At 50.0% G+C, this 22,378-nt stretch overlaps 1 protein-coding gene across 1 annotated transcript; it reads left to right on the top strand.

Moving 5' to 3' along the window:
* Positions 1–1,657: 1,657 nt before the first annotated feature.
* On the top strand, positions 1,658–21,568 carry P2rx5 (purinergic receptor P2X 5). Its single transcript, XM_048365595.1, has 13 exons — positions 1,658–1,794; positions 8,777–8,927; positions 9,545–9,616; positions 9,811–9,886; positions 9,970–10,066; positions 10,557–10,637; positions 10,832–10,970; positions 11,749–11,882; positions 13,648–13,741; positions 13,863–13,928; positions 16,865–16,947; positions 18,202–18,372; positions 20,294–21,568. Exons 1-13 carry the CDS (start codon positions 1,658–1,660, stop codon positions 20,361–20,363), a joined length of 1,371 nt encoding a protein of 456 aa, XP_048221552.1. The 3' UTR covers positions 20,364–21,568.
* The last annotated feature ends 810 nt before the right edge of the window (positions 21,569–22,378 follow it).

A 22,378-nucleotide genomic window follows, 5' to 3' on the forward strand; every position in this document is an offset into this window, starting at 1 on the left:
GGCTGAGATCTGAGGATCACAGTTTGAAGCCAGCATGGGCAGAAAAGTCTGTGAGATTCTTATCTCCAATTAACCACCAGAAAAACTGGAAGTGGTGCTATAGCTCAAAGTGGTAGCGTGCTAGCACTCTAGGGACAGCACTCAGGCCCTGAGTTCAAGTCCCACAACGACAAAAACAAAATCAAACCAAAAAACTAATTAACAAAGTACTATGTGCATACCTTGTTTTCAAATATGTGTTTCAAAAACTTTCAGTTAATGGTGGAAATGGTGGAAAAAACTGGGAAATATATTACATAAGTAAAAATTTATAGAGAAGCCAGGTGCCAGTGGCTCATGCCTTTAGTCCTAGCTACTCAGGAGGCTGAGATCTGAGGATTGCCATTCAAAGTCAGCCGCAGCAACAAAGTCCATGAGACTCTTATCTCTGATTAACCACCTGAAAACTGGAAGTGGTGCTATGACTCAAGTGGTAGAGCACTAGCCTTGAGCTGAAGAGCTCAGGGACAACTCCCAGGCCCAGAGTGACAAAAAAAAAAAAAAGACAAAAAAAAAAAAGGAGTGTGTGGCAGAATTCATCCTTTGTTTAAAGGGATATTCTGACATCAATAATCCAGATTTGGAGAGCAGGCCAACATTGATATCTCTGGGTCAGGTTGATAAGACAGTCTAACAGCAAGAATGAAGAAATGTACCAGGTGACAGAAAAAAGGGAAGCACTTATTCTAAAGTGAATTTGAGCCACACCATAAACACCTGTGGTGTTGAGGCTCTTGTTCCACCAGTGAGCAGATGCACTTGCTGTATTAATAAGCTTTCTCTACCTCAGTGTGTCTTCAAATTTCTAATTGCAACAGTATCACAGAACTAGGTGCCCAAAGGCCACCAGAGACCTTCCATTAGGAGACCTGCATGACTGGTCTGATAACAGATCTGGCTCCTGGGGAACTGGGGACCCACCTGGGCTTACCTGAGGACACTCTTGTGGAGTGTGTGTGTGTGTGTGTGTGTGTGTGTGTGTGTGTGTGTGTGTGTGTGTAATGGGCCTTGAAGTCGGGCTGGGAGGTCTCCCCTGGCTTCAAACTGCAATCCTCAGACCTCAGCCTAGGGAGTAGCTAGAATGGTAGGCACCAGAACTACCACTGCCAGGCTTGAGAAGGCTCTTTGAGGTCCATCCCCTGTTCACTTACGCTCCAGCCCCCACTCTAGGCCTCCCCAACCCCGTGCCTCAGTTTCCTCATTTGTTCAATCGGAAGCTCCCTTTCATGACGTAGTTGGGAGAAGGCACAGGGCACGGGAGGGGGTGGTGCCTTGAAGAGCACCCGGCTCCTCCACGCCCTCCCTCCTCCAGCGTGCTCGCAGCCGTGCAGCCCCGCAGTGCGGCCCTTCACGGGGCCCTGGGCGTCCTGGCCGGCCCACTGGCCCGGGACCGGCCCAGCGGTGTCACCGTGTCAGCGGCGGCGGCGGCGGCGGCGGCGGCGGAGGCGGGACAAGGTCGCCGTCCAAGGCTTGGAACCAGCGCGCCCCGTACCCCGCGCGCCCAAGCCCGTTGGAGCCGTGCGCCCCGGGGCTGCGGCAGCCGGAGGCGAAGCCCCACGCAGGGCTCCGGGCCGCACACGTGGGGCTAGGCGCTCGGCAGGCCCGGTGAGCCGGCGGCATGGGGCGAGTGGACTGGAAGAGACTCTGCCTGTCTCTGTTTGACTACAAGACCGAAAAGTATGTGGTGGCCAAGAACAAGAAAGTGGGGCTGCTCTACAGACTGCTGCAGCTCTCCATCCTGCTTTACCTGGTCCTGTGAGTCTTTGGGGGCTGGGAAGGGCGGGGACCGGGCGGCTGGGCATCAGGGGCCCCCGGAGTCCCTGACCGACACGTGCCGGGCTGCGGTGCCTGGGGGGCGGAGGGGGGCTCAGCGAGTCTCTGGGCGTCAGGATGGGGTTAGGAGCCCTCTCTGCCCCCACGAGATGTGAGCTTGTCATGCATGGGCAGCTCCTTTTCCACGGGCCGAGAGCCCTCAGTGTCAGGGCCGAGGGAAGAGGTCGGGAATGCAGTGAGCTTAGTGCAGCTGCCCCCGTGCCCCCTGCCAGCCGCCCCGGGCAGCCTGGCAGGTTATTTATAAGCACGGAGAGTCAGTGTCTTACTCTTGGTGAGGACGACTCATCCGCTTGGCATTTTCCAGAGCTCCCCTCCCGTCAGCTCGCCAGGCCTGTGAGTGGCTCTGTGATGGCCTCTGCCCAGGGACCTGGAGCTGACCCCAGCCCCACTGGCCACTTCCTCGCCCCTCTGCCCAGGAGGCACCGAGGCCATCAGCCTAGAGGTGTGGCCTTGAGATGGCTCAGCCAGGCCCTGGAGAGAGCCTCAGCCCTGCGAGTTGGCTATGCTTAGCTTGAACAAGTAGAATGCCTGCATGTATGCGTGTGTGCATGTGAGTGTGTGAAGGTACTGGGGCTTGAACTCAGGGTTTTGTGCTCTCCCTTGATTTTTTTTGCTCAAGACTGGTGCTCTACCACTGGAGCCACAGCTCCACTTCCAGATACTTCTCTCCCCCCCCCCCCCCCCTTTAATTGGAGATAAGAATCTCTCCGACTTTTCTGCCCAGGCTGGCTTCAAACTGTAATCCTCAGATCTCAGCCTCCTGAGTAGTTAGGATCACAGTTGTGAATCACCAGTGCCCATATGGAATGCATTTCTTTTGCGCATCTCGTCCTGGGAGCGGGGCACTGACCCAGCCTTGCTTCAGAGGCTGAGCACACCGTACCTCCCACTCATTACTCCATAGCACCTGGCTGTCTTCCCCCTTGGGGCTTTTTTTTTTTGGGGGGGGGGCAGTCCTGGGGCTTGGACTCAGGGCCTGAGCACTGTCCCTGGCTTCTTCTTGCTCAAGGCTAGCACTCTGCCACTTGAGCCACAGCGCCACTTCTGGCCATTTTCTGTATATGTGGTGCTGGGGAATCGAACCCAGGGCCTCATGTATACGAGGCAAGCACTCTTGCCACTAGGCCATATCCCCAGCCCCCCCCCCCCTTGGGGCTTTTTATGTGCTGTTCCTTAGCAGACTTGCTTTTCTTTTTTCTTGATTAGCTTCTTTCTGTTCTTCTTGGAGACCAGGATTCTCACATAACTCTCCCTGCTTTCCTCCCTAGCATTCCCACAGTGTAATTACAAGCCAATTCTGAGAAGCACTTGCTCCCTGGCTGGGGTTGCCATGTGGGTAGGGCCTAATCACTCAGTAGGGAACAGATGTGATATGAATGGGTAAACAAAGGAAGGAAGGTACTCTAATAATTTGCCTAATATTCTCATCTGGGCCAGGCTCAGCCTGTCTTCTCTGAAATGACTGGTTGGCTTGCAGGTTACACCCCTCTCAGGGTATCTTGGAGATATGACAGCCTAAGGCCCACGATTCCCAGGGTTGCCCTAGATACGAGGAGGTGAACCCTTGGTTTGGCTGGTTAGTTACACTACTGTACTAAGTAACCTCACTGGCTCCCTGGAAAATGCTGGTATCCACACTCCCTGCTCTATGACCTCAGGCAGACAGGAGACTGTCTCCTGTCTTTTTTTGTCTGTTTTGTTTTGTTTTTTTTTGTTTTTTTTTTTTTGTCAGTTCTGGGGCTTGGAACTCAGAGCCTACGTACTGTCCCTAGCTTCTTTTTGCTCAAGGCTAGTACTCTACTTTTTTTTTTTTTGCCAGTCCTGGCGCTTGGACTCAGGGCCTGAGCACTGTCCCTGGCTTCTTTTTGCTCAAGGCTAGCACTCTGCCACTTGAGCCACAGCGCCACTTCTGGTCATTTCCTATATATGTGGTGCTGGGGAATTGAACCCAGGGCTTCATGTATATGAGGCAAGTACTCGTGCCACTAGGCCATATTCCCAGCCCAGTACTCTACCTCTTGAGCCACAGCACCTTTTCTGGCCTTTTCTATATATGTGGTGCTGAGGAATCGAACTCAGGGCTTCATATAGACAAGGCAAGCACTCTACCACTAGGCCTTATTCCCAGCCTCTGCCTCCTGTCTTCACCTCAGTTTCTCCAACTTCCCCAAGAGGGGTTAACCTGGACTATCCTAGCATCAACACCAACAGTACCCTGGTGGGTTATGTGTGAGCTCTTCACCTGCTGCCACTTCTCATTGTGCCTTGTGTGTGACATCCTGCTCATCTTAAATGTATCTTTTGAGCTGGGCACTGGTGGCTGAGTACTATAATCCTAGCTACTCGGAAGGATGAAGCCTGAGGATTGAGGTTCAAAGCCAACCTGATCAGATAAATCCAGTCATATCCAAGTAACCAATGAAGACAAACAAAAAAAAAAAAGCTGAAAGTAGAAGCCAATCAAGCAAGAGCACAATACCCAGAGTTTAAAGCCCCAGTCCTGGAGCATGTGCATAGGCATGTGCGCGTGCACACACACACACACACATACACACACACACACACACATATATTGCCAGTCCTGGGGCTTGAACTCAGGGCCTGAGCACTGTCCCTGGCTTCTTTTTGCTCAAAGCTAGCACTCTACCTCTGGAGCCACAGTGCCATTTCCAGCTTTTTCTGTTTGTGTGGTGCTAAGGAATTGAACCATTGAACCCAGGTGCATCATGCATACGAGGCAAGCACTCTACCGCTAAGCCACATTCCCAGCTTATTTTGTGTTTTGACATCATGTTAGACTTAGAGAAAAGTTACCAAAAAAATTGGAGTTTGAGGCATGGCTCAGGTGGTAGAGCACCAGCCAATGAATGAAAAGAGTGTCAGGTAATGAGTTTAAGTCCTAGTTGTAGACATACATCTATATATTGAGAGCAGGGCACCAGTGGCTTATGCCTGTAATCATAGCTATTCAGGAGTCTGAGCTCGAGTCTTGCAGTTGGAAACCAACCTAGACAGGAAAGTCTGTGAGCTTTTATCTCCAATTAACCAGCAAAAAGCTAGAAGTGGTGCTGTGGTTTATGTGGTAAAGTGCCCAATCTTGGGCAAAAAAGCTGGGGACAGTGCTCAGGTCCATAGTTCCAGCCCCAGGCCCAGCACACACACAGACATCACTAAATGCCCTTCCAGCAGAGTTCTCAGATGTTAGTGTCTTGTTCTCTTTGCGCATATTCACATCCATGCAGCTTCTCTTGACTGCTGCGAGAGTAGATTGCAGGCAAGGAACCTCCTCATTCCCAAAAGCTTTCTGTGCATCTCTTGAGATCAAGAAATTTCTCCACACACACACTTAAGTGATAGAGACTTACTTACTAAGGTTGTGAGAGCTGGAAATCCCTGGTCATAATGCCAGCACAATGTCAAGCCTCTTGACTTGAGATGACCCATGTGAATTCTGTTCTGTTATGAAATATAAGTATGAAAAGTAGAGATTAAGCTAGTGCTGGTGGCTCACACCTTCTACTCAGAGGCTAAGATCTGAGGATCCAAGTTTAAAGCCAGCCTGAGCAGAAATGTTTATGACACTCTTATCTCCAAGTAACCAGCAAAAAGCTGGATGTGGGGGTGTTGCTCAAGTGGTAGAGCACCAGTCTTGAGTGAAATAGCCAAGTGAGAACATGAGGCCGAGTTCAAGACCTAATACCAGCATGCAAGCACACGGGCACGCACGCGCGCGCGCACACACACACACACACACACACAGAAAATAAAAACAAGGGGAAAAAAACAAACAAAACCTCAAGCCTTGTGAGTCCCCAGTACTGGCACACAGAAAATGAAGAGTAAAGATTAGCATTAACATTAAAATTAGCATCAAATCCAGGTGCTCACACTTGTAATCCTAGCTACTCAAGAGGCTGAGATCTGAGGATCCTGATTCAAGGCCGGCCGAGGAAGAGAAGTCCATGAGACTCTTTTTTTTTTTTTTTTTTTTTTGCCAGTCCTGGGGCTTGAACTCAGGGCCTGAGCACACACGGTCCCTGGCTTCTTTTTGCTCAATGCTAGCACTCTGCCAACTTGAGCCACAGTGCCACTTCTGGCCTTTTCTCTATATGTGGTACTGAGGAATCAAACCTAGGGTTTCATGTATATGAGGCAACTACTCTTGCCACTAGGCCATATTCCCAGCCCTGTGAGACTCTTATCTCCAATTAACCACTAAAAAACTGGAAGTAGCACTGTTGCTCAAAGTGGTAGAACACTAGCCTTGAGCAAAAGAGCTTAGGGACAGCGCCCAGGCTGCAAGTTCAAGCCCCAAGACTGACAATAATAATAATAGAATTATCATCAAGCAATTAAAAAATCCAACCTGTAGGCCTTTTGTACATTGTTCTAATAGTTACTATATGGCAAAGGAAATCTGAAATGTCTTGCATTTAACTGTCATATCTCATAGTATCCTTTAATCTGGAATGATTCCTGAGTTTTTCTTCTGTTTTTCCTGTCATTAACACCTTTTCAAGAGTAGGAACTTTTTTTTCATCATTTCTTAATTGAGATGAAATACACATAGCATATAATTTCACATTTTACCTATTTAAAATGCTAGCCATTTAAGCATAAAATTATATCACTGAGCACCTCTTAGGACATCCACAGTGTTACACTGTTATCACTGCAGTCTAATTCCAAAATATCTCCATCCTCTCCAAAGTGAATCTGTCTCTTTTACTGGTTGACTGCAATTCTCTCCCACTCCTACTCCTTAGGAAACTCCCTGCTCTCTATCCCTTATAAATCTGTCTGTTTTGGACATTTCATAAAAATAGATTATACAATATGTAGCTTCTCCTAATCTTGTTTATTTCATTTAATGTTTTCAAGACCTGGTTGTGTTGTAGCATGAGTCTGTACTTTGCTCATTTTGCATGGCTGAGTAATATTCCATTGTATGGCTATATCACATCTCATTTATCCAGGCACCGATGACGTGGATTTTTCAGCCACCACGGATAATGTTGCTAATAACATTCTTGTGCAAGTTTTTGTGTGGATGTGTTGTTAGGTCTCTTGGTTACATGCTTAGAAATGGAACTGCTATGTTATCCAGTAACTTTATCTTTAACTATTAGAAGAAATTTAAAATTTTTCCCGGTGTACATGTCAGTTTACATTCTCACCAGGAATGTGTGAAGTCTCTAATTTCTTCACTTCCTTGCTTAAAAAATATTATTATTAAGATCCAGGCACTGGTGGCTCATGACTGTAATCCTAGCTACTCAGGAGGCTGAGATCTGGGAATTATATTTCAAAGCTAGCCTGGGCAGGGAGGTCTGTGAGATTCTTATCTCCAATTAATTACTAAAAAAGCCAGAAGTGCCGGGACTGGGAATGTGGCCTTGTGATAGAGTGCTTGCCTAGCATGAATGAAGCCCTGGGTTCAATTCCTCAGTACCACAAATACAGAAAAAGCCGGAAGTGGCACTGTGGCTCAAGTGGTAGAGTGCTAGCCTTGAGCATAAAGAAGCCAAGGACAGTGCTTAGTCTCTGAGTTCAAGCCCCAGGACTGGCAAAAAAAAAAAAAAAAAGCCAGAAGTAGGGGCTGGGGATATGGCCTAGTGGCAAGAGTACTTGCCTCGTATACATGAGGCCCTGGGTTCAATTCCTCAACACCACATATATACAGAAAACGGCCAGAAGTGGCGCTGTGGCTCAAGTGGCAGAGTGCTAGCCTTGAGCAAAAAGAAGCCAGGGACAGTGCTCAGGCCCTGAGTCTAAGGCCCAGGACTGGCCAAAAAAAAAAAAAAGTAGTCAAAAAAGCCAGAAGTAGAGCTGTGGCTCAAGATGTAGAGTGCTAGCCTTGAGCAAAAAAAAAAAAAAAAAGCGAAGGGATAGTGCTCAGGTCCAGAGTTTAACCCCAGGACCAACACACACACACACACAATTATTAATTATTATTGAGGCCATTCTAATGAGTACAAAATAGTATCTCAATATGATTTTTGATTTTTTTCCTAATGATATTTTTTGTATGTGCGTACTATACATAATTGTGATTATTTGGAGATAAAAGTTTCTTGGATTTATCTATCCATGTTGGTTCTAAACCTGTATATTCTCTCTCTCTCTCTCCCCCCCCCCCAGCCTCTTTGTGCTCAAGGCTAGCACTCTACCATTTGAGCCACAGCACCTCTTGCAGCTTTTTCTGTTTATGTGGTACTGAGTAGAACCCAGGGCTTCATGCATGCTAGGCAAGCACTCTGCCATGAAGCTGCATTCCCAGTCCTAAACCTGTATTCGCACATCTCAGACTGCTGAGCTAGGACTGTAGATGTGAGCCACCAGTGCCTGGCTAACCCTTGTTTTGAAGCAGAATCTTGTGAAGTTCAGGCTTTGCGCAAACCTTTTGTCTCTGCCTTTTGAGTGCTGGGATTATAGGAGAATGCCACTGTTCCTGGCTTGTTCTTTCATCTCACTGTCTCTGTTTGGGTTTATCTGAGGCTTCCTCATGCTTAGATTTAGGTTATGCACTTTCTCATTTCACCACCCCCACAAACCCTGGTGGGAGGGACTATTATCTCCACTCTAGGCTGGGAAAGCTCCTCTTGCTCCCAGAGCTAAGACACTTGCCTGCTGCCAGTATATGGCTGGAAGATTTCAGGCCAGGCCTTCCCAATTTGGGGCTGCAGTTCCGAGGGCTGTGTTCTTTACATCACTAGAGCTCTGCTTCTGGACTCCTATCACTTCTGTTGTTTGCAGGACAGAGTTTCAAGCAGCAGTTGGAGCTGTGTCCTCTTCCCAGGAGCCATTAGAGTTCTGAACCACACTCTACCCAAGAAGTTACTGACTCCACAGTGGCCTGGGCAGCCATTCGGCTGACGCACATTTGCTGATTTCCTTCCCCCAGATGGGTGTTCCTGGTGAAGAAGAGCTACCAAGATACCGACACCTCCCTGCAGAGTGCGGTTGTCACCAAAGTCAAGGGTGTGGCCTACACCAACACCTCAGAGCTTGGAGAACGGCTCTGGGATGTTGCTGACTATGTCATTCCACCCCAGGTGAGGCCATCCCTCCATCCCAGTCGCTGGGGCCCCAGCTGGTGGGGATGGCTTGGGGTGGATCATACAGGAAACTGCTTGGGTGCCAGGGACTTCCATCCATGATCCTCCTGGGCTCAGGATGCCCAAATCTTTTTTCCCTTCCAAGCCTTGTCTTCATTTCTGTGCCAAGGGTGACTATTCTGTTCCCAGTGACTTCCCAGTGAGATCATGAGTCCCAGAGAACTTCCAGGTCATTGTGATTAGGTGGTCTGACACAGAAAAGTCCTTCCTTACCTGCCAATGTCCTTGGGAACAACAATTCACACACTTCACAATCATCCTGGGCCAGGACTAGGGCAAGCCCATCACTACTTCTTCCAAATCGTGGCTTGCCCCAGCCTAAGTTCAGATTGAAGATTCACCTGGCAGGGTCACTTAGGGTGGTGGGCCTGGAAGGGACCTGTGAAAGGATGTCTACTTAGACTCTGCAAGTCAGCAGGAAACTTGGTGAGGTCCCCCAATTTTGTGGTCCCATTGAACCAAGCACCCATTCAGAGGGCCCATCCACCAGGGAGCCTGGCTAAGGTTCCAAGGAGGAGAGACAGAGGTTCCTCAGCCCCTCTCTGCTTCCTCAGGGGGAGAACGTCTTCTTTGTGGTCACCAACCTGATCGTGACTGCCAACCAGCGGCAGGGCATCTGTGCTGAGGTTTGGTGTGGAGGAAGGGGTGGGAGGGCTGCCAGCTGTGGTTGGAAGTGGGGGCTTCAGTCTGTTCCAGGGGTCCTGGGATTCTGCATGCACCTGCACTGTCTGGTGGAGAAGCAAGTTCTCAAAAGGGGTGTGGCCTCAGGCAGCTCCTGGATGAGGCCTAGGCCTGAGCCAAGGGTCCTCTTTCCTGACAGCATGAAGATATTCCTGATGGCATTTGTTTTCAGGACCACGACTGCCATGCTGGGGTACCTGTTATAGCTGGACATGGTGAGGAATGACCAGGGATAGGGGGAATGAAGGGGACCTGAGGCCGGAAGGCTCCTGGCATTGTTCCTGTCCCACCCCTGCAGGAGTGAAGACTGGCCGCTGTCTGAGGGTCTGGAACTCGACCAGGGGCACCTGTGAGATCTTCGCCTGGTGCCCAGTGGAGACACAGTCCAACCCAACGTGAGTGGGTTGGGACCCCCGAGAACCTACACCATGCCTTAGCCATTCCAGGAGCCTCATTCTGAGGGGATGTCAGGACAAATCAGAGGGGCCTGAGAACCATGTAGAGAGGGAGGGCTCCAGGAGAGTAGGGAATAGGTCTTGGGCCTTACCACAGGCCAGGGGTGGTATGAAGTCTTTGTCCATGAAAAGTGCTTGTGGCCAGCCACTGGTGGATCAGACCTGTCATCCTAGCCACTCAGGAGGCTGAGATCTGAGGATTGTGGTTCAAATCTAGCCTGAGCAGAAAAGTCCATGAGACTCTTATGGCCACTAAATCAAAAGTGGAAGCATGTCTCAAGTGGTTGAATGTCACTCTTGATCGAAAAAGAGAAGAACTAGAAGCCTTGAGTTCAAGCCCTAGGTGTTTTTTTGTTTTGTTTTGTTTTGTTTTTAAGAGCTCATGTGGGTAGTTCCCCTTTTGCTCAAGCTTTCCTGGTCTGGTTTTCAGAGAGCCACTCTTGAGGGAGGCTGAGGACTTCACCATCTTCATAAAGAACTTCATTCGTTTCCCCAAGTTTAACTTCTCCAAGTATGTGGGGCTTGGGACGCCTGGTTGGCCTTCCTGTGGCTGTGCATGTTTATTGGGCACGCACATGGGGCCATCTCCCTGTGAGAGAGCCTCAGGGCGATGCTGAGAGAGTGGTTGGGGCGACCAAGGGGCCCACTGACTAGTGAGTTGTACCCAGAACAGAGTCACGCTCTTATTTTATGACTTTCACCCAGAGCCAATGTGCTGGAAACAGACAACAAACATTTCCTGAAATCCTGTCGCTTTGGGCCCAAGAATCAGTACTGCCCCATCTTCCACCTGGGGTCTGTGCTCCGCTGGGCAGGAAGCAGCTTCCAGGACATGGCGCTGAAGGTGGGTGGCATGTGCCCTGGGGGTTCCCTGGGGACCAGGCTCTGCAAAGGGGAGGTAACTGTGGAGTGGGACCTCTAAGGTGAGTGGGAGGTGGCCCTGCAAAGTCACCTGCCCACAGGAACTCACTGTATTAGAACTAGCTGTGACACACAGCCAGGCTGTGCCAGGCACTCACTCAGTATAGGGCAGATTTGGCATCGGTTCCTCAGGCCTCAGGGTATCCATAGAAAAGAGTCCGAGAAAAGTCCCCTGAAAGCTTGGTGCCAGTGGCTCCTGCCTGTATTCTTAGCCACTCAGGAGGCTGAGGTCTGAGGATTGTGACTTGACCAGTTAGGACAGGAAAGTCTGTGAGACCCTTATCTTCAATTAACCACCAGAAAGCTGGAAGTGGCGCTGTGGCTTAAAGTGGTAGAGTGCTAGCCTTGAGATGAAGAGCTCAGGGACAGCACCTAGGCCCAGAGTTCAAGCCCCATGATGGACAAAAAGAAAAGCCCCATGAGTACATACTTGTTCACGTGTGAAGTTGCTGTCCACAAAACATGCTTATGTGGGCAGCTGACTCCCTGTTCTGAGCAGCGAAAGGAGCTCATGTGAGCGCTAGGGTGAGTCAGCTTCACAGTTGCTGTAGGGCTGGCGCTGGCTGGGACCTCTCCAAAGCTGCTCCAGCAGGCTGACCTTGGGCTGACCTTGTCCAGCTCTTGTGAAGAGCTGCCTGTGACTTCTGTCCATCTTCGTCTGAAGATATGCTCTAGGCACTGACCTTGTTTCTTGTATCAAGGGTGGTGTGATAGGAATTCATATTGAATGGGACTGCGACCTCGACAAGGCTGCCTCTGAATGCCACCCGCACTATTATTTCAACCGTCTGGACAACAAAGAGACCAAGTCTGTGTCCTCAGGGTACAACTTCAGGTAACGGCTATCTTGTAACAACTTCTTCTTCTTCTTCTTCTTCTTCTTCTTCTTCTTCTTCTTCTTCTTCTTCTTCTTCTTCTTCTTCTTCTTCTTCCTCTTCCTCTTCTTCCTCTTCTTCCTCTTCTTCCTCTTCTTCTTCTTCTTCTTCTTCTTCCTCTTCTTCCTCTTCTTCTTCTTCTTCTTCTTCCTCTTCCTCTTCTTCCTCTTCTTCCTCTTCTTCCTCTTCTTCTTCTTCTTCTCCTTCCTTCTTCTCCTTCCTCCTCCCTCCTCCTCCTCCCTCCTCCTCCTCCCTCCCCCTCCTCCCTCCCCCTCCTCCCTCCTCCTCCTCCTTCTTCTTTCTTCTTCTTTCTTCTTCTGCTTGAACTCTGGTCCTCTGTTCCTGAGCTCTTCAGCTCAAGGCTAACGCTCCACCACTTGAGCCACAGCGCCATTCCTGGTTTTCTGGTGGTTCATTGGAGATAAGAGTCTCATGGGGGGCTGGGAATATGGCCTAGTGGCAAGAGTGCTTGCCTCATATACATGAAGCCCTAGGTTCAATTCCCCAGCACCACATATGTAGAAAATGGCCAGAAGTGGCGCTATGGCTCAAGTGGCAGAGTGCTAGCCTTGAGCAAAAAGAAGCCAGGGACAGTGTTCACGCCCTGAGTCCAAGGCCCAGGACTGGCAAAAAAAAAAAAAAAAAAAAAAAAAAAAAAAAAAAAAAAAAAAAACTCTCATGGGCTTTCCTGCCCAGGCTGGCTTTGAACCACGATCCTCAGATCTCATCCTCTTGAGTAGCTGGATTTCAGGTGTGAGCCTCTGGCACCCAGCTCTTGGACCATCTTTTCTTTTTTTTTTTTTTTTTGGCCAGTCCTGGGCCTTGGACTCAGGGCCTGAGCACTGTCCCTGGCTTCTTCCCGCTCAAGGCTAGCACTCTGCCACTTGAGCCACAGCGCCGCTTCTGGCCGTTTTCTGTATATGTGGTGCTGGGGAATCGAACCTAGGGCCTCGTGTATCCGAGGCAGGCACTCTTGCCACTAGGCTATATCCCCAGCCCTTGGACCATCTTTTAATCCTGGCCCTGACCATGCTCTGTGCCCTTCCCTGGGCACTAGCACCATGACACCTGTACCTTGGGGTGGGAGTCACGGCAGGAGGTGCAGGGAGGGATGGCCGAGGAGAGGCCAGAGTGCCTCAGAGCAGCCTGAGCAGCCGCTGTGACCACTGGTTCAAAAGGGGGGTCAGTTTCTGTCCTGTTTGCACCCTCATGGCTCCAGGGCTTGGCTTCTCTGGGAGTCAAATCCCTCAGTGCTTTGGCGGCCTAGGGCTGGTGCTGTGCACAGTGGGAAAGCCCTGGCTCCTTGGAGAAGGCAGAGGTTTCAAAGGTATGGATGTGTCTCCCTTTTTTTCTTGTGCCTGTATTGGGACTTGAACTCAGGGCCTTGTGCTCTTGCTTGTCTTTTTCTGCTCAAGGCTGACACTTTACTACTTGCCACACTTCTACTTCTGGCTTTTTGCTTGTTAATTGGAGATCAGAATCCCTCAGATTTGTCTTCCCTGGTGCTGGCTTCAAACCACAATCCTCAGCTTCCCGAGTATCTGGGATTTCAGGTGTGAGCCACCAGCACCAGTCAGCTGTATCTTGTACGTGGCTCAGTGAGTAGGTCTATGTCCTCTATGGCTGTTGAGGGTCAGGGTCCTGGGGAGCTCTCAACGCAGTGCTCTGGTGCCACCAAGGGAAGTGCGAGCAGGCTGAGCCTCCCTGGGCCCTGTGTCCCTCTAGGTTTGCCAGGTATTACCGAGATGCCGCCGGGGTGGAGTTCCGCAACCTGATGAAAGCATATGGGATCCGCTTTGATGTGATAGTTCACGGCAAGGTGTGTGGGCCACCTTGTTCTCAAGCTGGGCAGGCCGGGAGGGTAGAGGGGGGCTGGAGAGGCCCGGGAGATCTGGCTTCCCATCCTAGCTCTCTCAATCCTTTGTGTCTCTGTTTTTCAGGCAGGGAAGTTCAACATCATCCCCACAATCATCAATGTGGGCTCTGGGGTGGCGCTCATGGGTGCTGTGAGTATCTAACCCACTGTCCTGCCCTCTGAGGGATGGGGAGGGAGACTCGCTGCCCAGAGAAATCTGTCCAATGTTTAGAGATGGTGAGGTCACACACAAGTGGGTAAAGAGGCTTCCCAGGGTTTCATGCCCTCCCAGCTGCCCCAGGTGGCAACCTCTGTTAAATTCTCTTTACAGAACAGAGAGGCATTTGCCTGTCTGAAGCTCTATACTTTGAGGTAGGGTGGGGGGTGGTCCATCTTAGGCATAGTGTAGGCTGGGAGCTTTCTGGCATCCTAGGTCAATCGAAACACAGGATCTTCTAATGTCTTCTGTCTCTGCTTCAGCTAAGAGGTGGGTACATACCTTGTTCTTCAATCTTGACACTGATGACATTTGGGGCCATTAATTAGTTACTGTGCCAGTACTGGGTCTTGAACTCAGGGCCTGGATACTGTTCCTTAGCCTTTTCACTTAAGGCTAGCACTCTACCACTTGAGTCACACCTCCATTTCTGGCTTTTTGGTGATTAATTGGAAATAAGAATCCCTAGACTTTCCTGCTCAGGCTGACTTCAAACCTTGGTTCTCAGAACCAAGCCTCCCGAGTAGCTAGGATTACAGGTGTGATCCACCAGCCCCCAGCTCAGCCATTGTTTGTCCTGCGCACTGGGGGATATTTAAGAGCATTCCTGATGTCTACCTACTGGGTGTCAGTGGCCCCTCCCATCTGCTGTGATGCCCCAAAGTGGCAGCTGCTGATATGGCCAGCTCAAAGAATGAGAGGCAGGGGAGGTAGTTCTTCCTCAGAGGAGGCCCCAGCTCTCCCAGAGGCGGGCACAGAAGCAGAAATAGTAGTTGGAGAGCAGGAAAGGTTTTTCTCCAAATGCCTGGAATGCCCTTTGTGATCCTAAAGTCACCAGTGGGAGCTTGTGCCCACACCTGCAAATTCCCTTTCAAGGTCTTTGCAGACTCTTCCCTCACTGCTCTATCTGGGCCCAAGAGGCCTAGTGGGGGTTCTATCAAGCCCCCGGATCAGATATGGTTACACTAGGAAGACAGGAGTCAGAGAGGCAGTGCTCTTGGGAGGGGACCAAGAGTGAGTCCCACACAGACTGCTGTTATCCTTAGGGAGTCCTGAATGTGTGTGCAGCTTTTTGTTTTTGTTTGTTTGTTTGTTTGTTTGCCAGTCCTGGGGCTTGAACTTAGAGCCTGACCACTGTCCCTGGCTTCTCTTTGCTCAAGGCTAGCACTCTACCACTTGAGCCTCAGTGCCACTTCTGGCTTTTTCTATATATGTGGTATTGAGGAATCGAACCCAGGGCTTCATGTATACAAGGCGAGTACTTTACCACTAGGCCATATTCCCAGCCCCATGTGCAGCTTTCTTGTACTGTGCATAGTCCAGGCATCTGAGAGCCACCCCATCTGTGAGCTCAAGAGGATGTGCAGACTCAGGTATGGTGGTCTGATGGAGTTAGAAGGAACAAGGAATGAATGATTTGCATTCATAGCATCTGAGGAAAACGTGCTGCACCCATGGCCAGAACACTGAGTTCCCCTGTTTGCCTCCTCCCCTTCCTCCTCCAGCCTTCAGGGACCACACTCCCACCCATGTGGTGAGCGGGTGCCATCTGTTGGAGCAGACAGGCATTGCATACAGGCCTCAGGCTGGTCAGGACTGTGCTGAAGGGTGGGTAAGGTCCAGCTGGGTTTCCTCAGGCCTCCTCTCTTTCCTTGGCCACTACTATAGGTCCATATAGTGAAGCTCAGGCCTCTTCCAATCTATTTCACATTGCAACCAGAATAATCTTTTTCTTTTTTGGGGGAGGTGTCATGAGGCTTGAACTCAGGGCCAGGCTATCTCTAATCCTCCAATCTATTTTGAGCCTTCCTTCCTTCCTTGTCCTGACGCTTGAACTCAAGGCCTGGGCACTGTCCATGAGCTCCTTTTGCTCAAGGTAGCACTCTACTACTTAAGCCACAGCACCACTTCTGGCTTTTTCTGTTCATGTGACACTGAGGAATGGAACCCAAGGCTTCATGCATGCTAGGCAAGTGCTCTACCACTAAGCCATATTCCCAGCCCATTCTTTTCCTTTTTTCTGTGCTTGTCCTGGGGCTTGAATTCAGGACCTTGAGCTTTTGTTCTCAAGGCACTATAGTGCTCTACTACTTGAGCCACAGCTCCACTCTGGCTTTTTGGTAGTTAATTAGAGATTAGAATCTCTCAGATTTGTCTGCCTGGGCTGGTTTCAAATGGAGATCCTCACATCTCAGCTTCCTGAGTAGCTGGGATTGCAGGCATGAGCCACTGGCACCTGGCCAGAGGAATCTTTCTAAAATTCCTCCCCATGAAGGACTAGAACTCATGCCTTGAAAACATTCTCACACAAGCTGCTTCCTACAGATTTTTCTAGAAGAGCATCTTGCTCTTTCCCCACAGGCTCTGTGGCAGCCTCAGGCACCAAACCTTGCTCCTCCCTCTGCAATGCTTTCCTCAGGCTTTGTGTCAACTCCTTTTCTGCCCTCAAGAATTCCTTTCCCGGACTTAGCGAAGTCCTGTGTTCTGCCTGCTCCTATTCTCTCCATTATAGGACATGTCACTCTGTCACAGTACACTCCCTCGCCTCTTGCAGCAGAGGTGGTGTTTTTAGAAGGTCTGTATGGTCAGTGTCCTCTCTGTCCCCCCACCGGAGCCCAGTACAGACATGTGCTGGATCCTTGACAAACGTGAAGGAATTGGAGCTGCTCAAGGTAATGTGTGTCCAGCCTCAGGGATAGGGGGCAGCACTTTAGTCTAATTTTGGGTTTACCACAGATCCTTCTGTGGCACTGGACAATGGTGCTCCATTCTGGGTCCAGTTTCCTCTTGCATTAAATGGGGCCATGATAATTTCCCTTGTCTTGTCTGTTGTTCTGAATTTGAGTCAGGCCCCCCGACTTTTTTTGCAGGGGGCTTTCTTCTGTGACCTCGTGCTCATCTACATCATCAAAAAGGGAGAGTTTTACCGAGACAAGAAATATGAGGAAGTAAGGTCAGTTAGTGTTCCTTCCTACCATGCCAGCTTATCTCCACCTGGTTGGTACTGTGGTTGGGGTGTGGAGGTGGAATGTTGGATGTAGCTCTCCAGAGAACGGGGCGCTACCTCAGAGCTTCTGGGGGAAGCCTCAGGCCACCTAGCAGAAGACCTGCTTTGCAAGCTCAGCATCACAATCTCTGTGATTTTGGATCAGTCCCAGGCCTCTTTGGGCCTCAGTTTCTCTGTCTGCAAGATGAGTGTTGATAAGAGGCCTCAGTTTCTCTATCTGCAGGATGAATGTTGGTCCAGGGGTGAGGAAACTTTTTCCTACCAAGGGTTGTACATCATGCGCAGGCCATACAAAATTATCTCTATCAGACAGCTGTAGATGAGGCACTTGGGGGAAGCCCTGTGTGTCTGTCCCATTGTGTACCAAATGATCTCATGGACCTTAGGTGTCTGGGGCTAGCAGTTCCTCTCCCTGGGCAGAGTGCCTCCCAGCACTTGTGTCTCACGATTCTTGCCCTTGGTGGTGCTAGAGGGCAGGGTGGGAGTTTGGAGGCAGTAAGGGAAGGGAAAAATGAGTCCTTCACCCCTCCCCCTCCCCAGGATCTCTTTCCAGGGTCTCTCAAGTGGGCTTTGCAATGTGCACTTGTACAGGTGCGTGCACACATGTGTGGGATGTACATGTGCAGGTGTATATACACAGCAGCAGATCACAGTGAGAAGGGACCATGTGGTCGAGGTGCACAGGAACGGGAAAGATTCTGGCCCTTGAGAAAGCGTTCAAGAGGTGCTAGGACCAGAATAAGATCCTCACCCTGGCACTAGTGGTTTAGGCCTGTAGCCCTAGCTACTCAGGAGGCTGAGATCTGAGGAACATGGTTTGAAGCTAGCCTAGGCAGGAAAGTCCATGAGACTCTTATCTCCAATTAATCACTAGAAAAGTGGAAGTGGAGCTGTGGCCCAAAGTGGTAGAGCACTAGTCTTCAGTGAAAAAGCTCAGGGACAGCGCCCAGGCCCTGAGTTCAAGCCTCACAGCCACCAACAAGAACAAAAAGACCCTGGACCAGGCACCTGTGTGATTCCTCAGCCTCAGCCCAACCTATGATGTCCTAGAAGTGGGGCCTGTGTGGTTTGCCTGGGTTGACTCCAGTTGTATCCTGAGCTCTGAGCTCTACCTGGCTATAGGCTGCTCACCTGGAGGATGGAGGGCAGATGTTGGCAGCAGCAGGGCTGGACTAGTTTAACAAGTCATGTCCTGCCCAGGGGCCGAGAGAAAAGGTCTCTGGAATCCAAGGCCAAGACTGAGGGTGAGGAGATGAAGCAGGGGCTGGAGGAGGATGAGCCCCTGGAAGGGGGTCTGCCCCTTGAGCAGCCCAGCAACAGCAGCTGGAAGCGGAATGGCAGTTTGGACCCACAGATCCTCTGGCCTTCCAGGTGAGGAGCTTCTGGGAAGATGAGATGGGAGTTCTCAATATGGGAGCTGCTAGTTCTCAATATGGGGGCTGGGCCCCTTGAGTCCCACTGCAAAGCAAGCACCATGCTGTACAGTTCCTGATTTCACAGAGTCTCAAGCCTCTCCCATCCAACACTGCCCTGAGCTATTAGTATACATTAATTTGTTTACACAACTTAATGAAGACATAGGTAGGTCCTAACTAATGAGGAAATCAAAGCTCAAAAAGGGTTAAGCAGGGCTGGGAATGTGGCTTAGTGGTAGAGTACTTGCCTAGATGCATGAAGCCCTTCAATCCTTCAGTACTACATAAACAGGAAAAGCCAGAAGTGGTGCTGTGGCTCAAGTGAGAGAGTGCTATCTGTAAGAGATTTTCAAGTAGACGACTGATGATAGAGAATTCCATGTGGTATTTGGGCAGAAGAGCGAACTTTATTCAGCCGAACTGCTGGCCTGCTGCTAAATCCAATGTACCTGTGGCAGGCTAGAGAGTAACTCCTGGGCCATGCCTTACCCGAGGCAACTTGCTCAAGCCCCACAGTTAATAAATGGTAGAGTTGGTATTTGAATCAGGGAAGCCTATCTTCAGGTCTTGTTCTCCAAGAGGTGTGCTTACTTGGTCAAGCCTTCCAGTCTCCAACCTCCTGGCAGGCAACTCTCCTTGGTCCCTTTTCTCTGTGGATATTCTTTTTTTTGGCCAATCCTGGGGCTTGGACTCAGGGCCTGAGCACTGTCCCTGGCTTCTTCTTGCTCAAGGCTAGCACTCTGCCACTTGAGCCACAGCGCCACTTCTGGCCATTTTCTGTATATGTGGTGCTGGGGAATCGAACCCAGGGCCTCATGTATATGAGGCAAGCACTCTTGCCACTAGGCCATATCCCCAGCCCCATCTGTGGATATTCTTGAGCTACCTTTCCTTGAGGTACTGCCCTGAATTCCTGCTCAGCCTGGCCTTTTTTTTTTTTTTTTTTTAAGAGACCCTCATTGCTGCCTAGTTGTGTTCTCTGTCTTGTTTTCTTTTCTTTGGTAAATTGTGTGTGTGTGTGTGTGTGTGTGTGTGTGTGTGTGTGTGTGTGTGTGTGTGTTGGAACTGGGGCTTGAACTCAGGGCCTGGGCACTGTCCCTTAGCTGTTTTGCTCAAGGCATGCCCTCTACCCTTGAGCCACAGCTCCATTTCTGGCTTTCTGGTGGTTCACTGGAGATGAGTCTCATGGACTTTCCAAACCAGGCTGGCTTTGAACTGTGACCCTCAGATTTCAGCCTTCTTATTAGCTAGGATGGGCTACAGGGAGAGCTACCTGATCCCTGCTCCTTTATTATTTCCTTCCAGTGTGGGGCTAGTCAGGCTCTGGCTCTGCATCCTGTTTCTGTGAGCCACAACCTACAGAGTTCCTTGGCCTGGGACAGCATTGCTGGGGCTTTAGCTTTCAGTCCTTGCTGACTCAGGGTTTGGCAGCCTTTGGCTGGGATCTGGGCCAGGGCAGAAGAAGAGCAGAGAAACAGCCTGGGACAGGGTGAAAGAAAAATGGAGGTTGAGGACTGAAGTAGCAGGGGAAGACTGGCCACCGTCAGCTGTCCGTATGCTCCCTGATCTGTCACTGTCTGGGTGCCCATCTGAGCACCTTACCTTCAAATGGCTGCCTTGGCCCAGCCCTGGCTCTGTGCTCATGGGTTGGACTCCAGTTACTGTTGCTTATTACTAAGCAGCGCAGAGGCCTCAGCCTGAGCATTTCCATGTGTCTGGGAGGTGTCCAGGAACCCCAACAGGGTGCGCCTCTTTCCAAATACTCTGCACACCTACTTGCTGCCAGCAAGAGGCAGAAGCTGCTGTGTCTCCTACCTTTTGGGAGACACAGGCCTGTCCGTCTTCTCAGTCTTTGTGTGTCCCTCCTTTCATAACAGGTCCAGCCTCCAGGAGGATGCCATGATGAATGCCAAGCAGCACCAGATCCTGCAGACAGTGGAGACGTAGCCAAAACTTCTGGCTTTTGAGTAGACTCAAAGATGTTGGGGCCAGTAGAGTTCACAGCTCTTCACTGAGAGGAGGCATCCTTGTGCCTGGATTAGACAGGGGCTTTCTGGAAAAGCCATTTCTCCTGCATGTTAGAGTCCCACTATAAGCCTTTCCTGTGTGAAGGGGAGTCTTCTGGTGACCAAAGTGGCTCAAATGCAGAGGCGGAGTCCCTGGGGCAGGCACCCAGGGAGAGGGCAGGCCAGGGGCCTGGGCCATACTAGAGTGGTTGAATTTTTCCTGATTGGAGATGCACTCATTCATCTATGCAGAAAATGTGCATTAAAACATGCCTGTTGCTGGGTGCATTCTAAGAGATGCTTAAATGAGCTGCCAACCTGGTTCTCGGGAAGGAGATATACGTGTATCTCCCTCTGGAGCCTACACCGGCATGACAGCCAATCTGGGTATTTAACCCTCCTCTGGTCTCTAACTTAAGTTCTTTTTACAAATCCCTGTAGAGAATGATGCTTAATTAGAAAAATCCCTTGGACAAGATCCAGGAACATTTGGTTGTACTCCCAGGGACAAAATTTAAAAGTGATCAGAGAGGCAACTGGGAAAAGGCCAAGCCAATCAGGAAGCAATTGGTGCTTTAGGGAAGAGATCAGCTGCAGAGGCTTCTTGAGGAAGGGGAGGCAGGGAGGCTTTTGCTCCATACTGCCACCCATCCCCAGAACCAGGAAGCTCTGGGAGTACTGACTGGCTGAGGTGAGAGATGCCTTTGTGTGTGTAGCTGGCTCTGGTTGTTGTGTGGGGCTGCTTGTCTCTGACTAGCTGCCCCCATCCAGCTCTTAGAAACCTGGGCTGAGGTTCAGGCCTAAAGTTGATAGACTCCTGCCCCACCTTCCCCCTGCTACCCCACCCCACTCTACTCCACAGATTTTTAAGGGTACAGAGTCCTGCAACTCAAAATGGGGTCTATGGACCAGCAGTGTCAGTCTTTCCAGGAAGCCAGTTAGCAATGCAGTCTCAGGTCTTTCGCCTGTCCTACCAAAACAGACCTGCTTCTTCCCAAGAACCTGAGGTGATTTGTGAGCACGTGATTTGGGAAGTTGTGGTTGAGGATGGGAGGGGGCCAACTTGATCAGAAGGCATGTTCTAGGTTAGACTTAGACATGCTGTCTTGAGAGCAGCATTTCCTCATTCCCATCACAAAAGCAGTAATATGCTCAATTTATTTTAATTAAAGTATTTTGACTAGGTAATACTATTATTTTGTGTGTGTGCCAGTAATAGGGATTGAACTCTGGGCCTTTGAACTTGCCCTTGCCCCTCTTGTTCCTTCCCACACCTAGAAGTAATATGTTAGATTATAAAACCTAATTGCTGTAATGAGGAGCCCTTCCTTAGCTTTTTCACTCAAGGCTGGCGTTCTGCCAGTTGGGCCATAGTTACATTTCTGGCTTGTTGGTGGTTAAGTGGAGATAAGAGTCTCATGGACTTTTCTGCCCAGGCTGGTTTTGAACCTTACCATCCTCAGATCTCAGCCTACTGAGTAGTAAGGATTACAGGAATGAGCCACCTGTGTCAGGCTTGACTAGGTGATACTTTCACAATTCAAAAATTTAAAGGTACAAAAAGTAGAATAAGTGTCCTTCCTACATATGTTCTCTACAGGGGCAAACAGTGTGATCAATTCCAAAAGGCTCCCTTGTTTTGTTAATAATGCACTGGTTACTTGTGTGATCACTCAGGAAATGATCTTTTCCTAGAAAAATAATGTCTCGTGTCAGAAATGCACATGGAAAGCTTAAATACTGGGCTTGGGAACTGGGTAGATCATTTCTCCTTTCCCCTTACCTGGAAGAGTTCCTGCAGAAGAAACACAAGGCTAGAAAGAACCTACCACTCACTGTTGTCAGGACTGTGCAGCAGGAAAGTCCTCCAGAGCTGCTTTGATTGGGTCCTGGGCATTGTTTTTGAGCAGCTCCCTCCTCTTTGGAAGGGTTTCCTTTGCACATGCAGAGGGAAGC

The sequence above is a fragment of the Perognathus longimembris genome, chromosome 17 (genome assembly GCF_023159225.1).
Source record: "Perognathus longimembris pacificus isolate PPM17 chromosome 17, ASM2315922v1, whole genome shotgun sequence".
NCBI classification, from domain to species: Eukaryota; Metazoa; Chordata; class Mammalia; order Rodentia; family Heteromyidae; genus Perognathus; species Perognathus longimembris.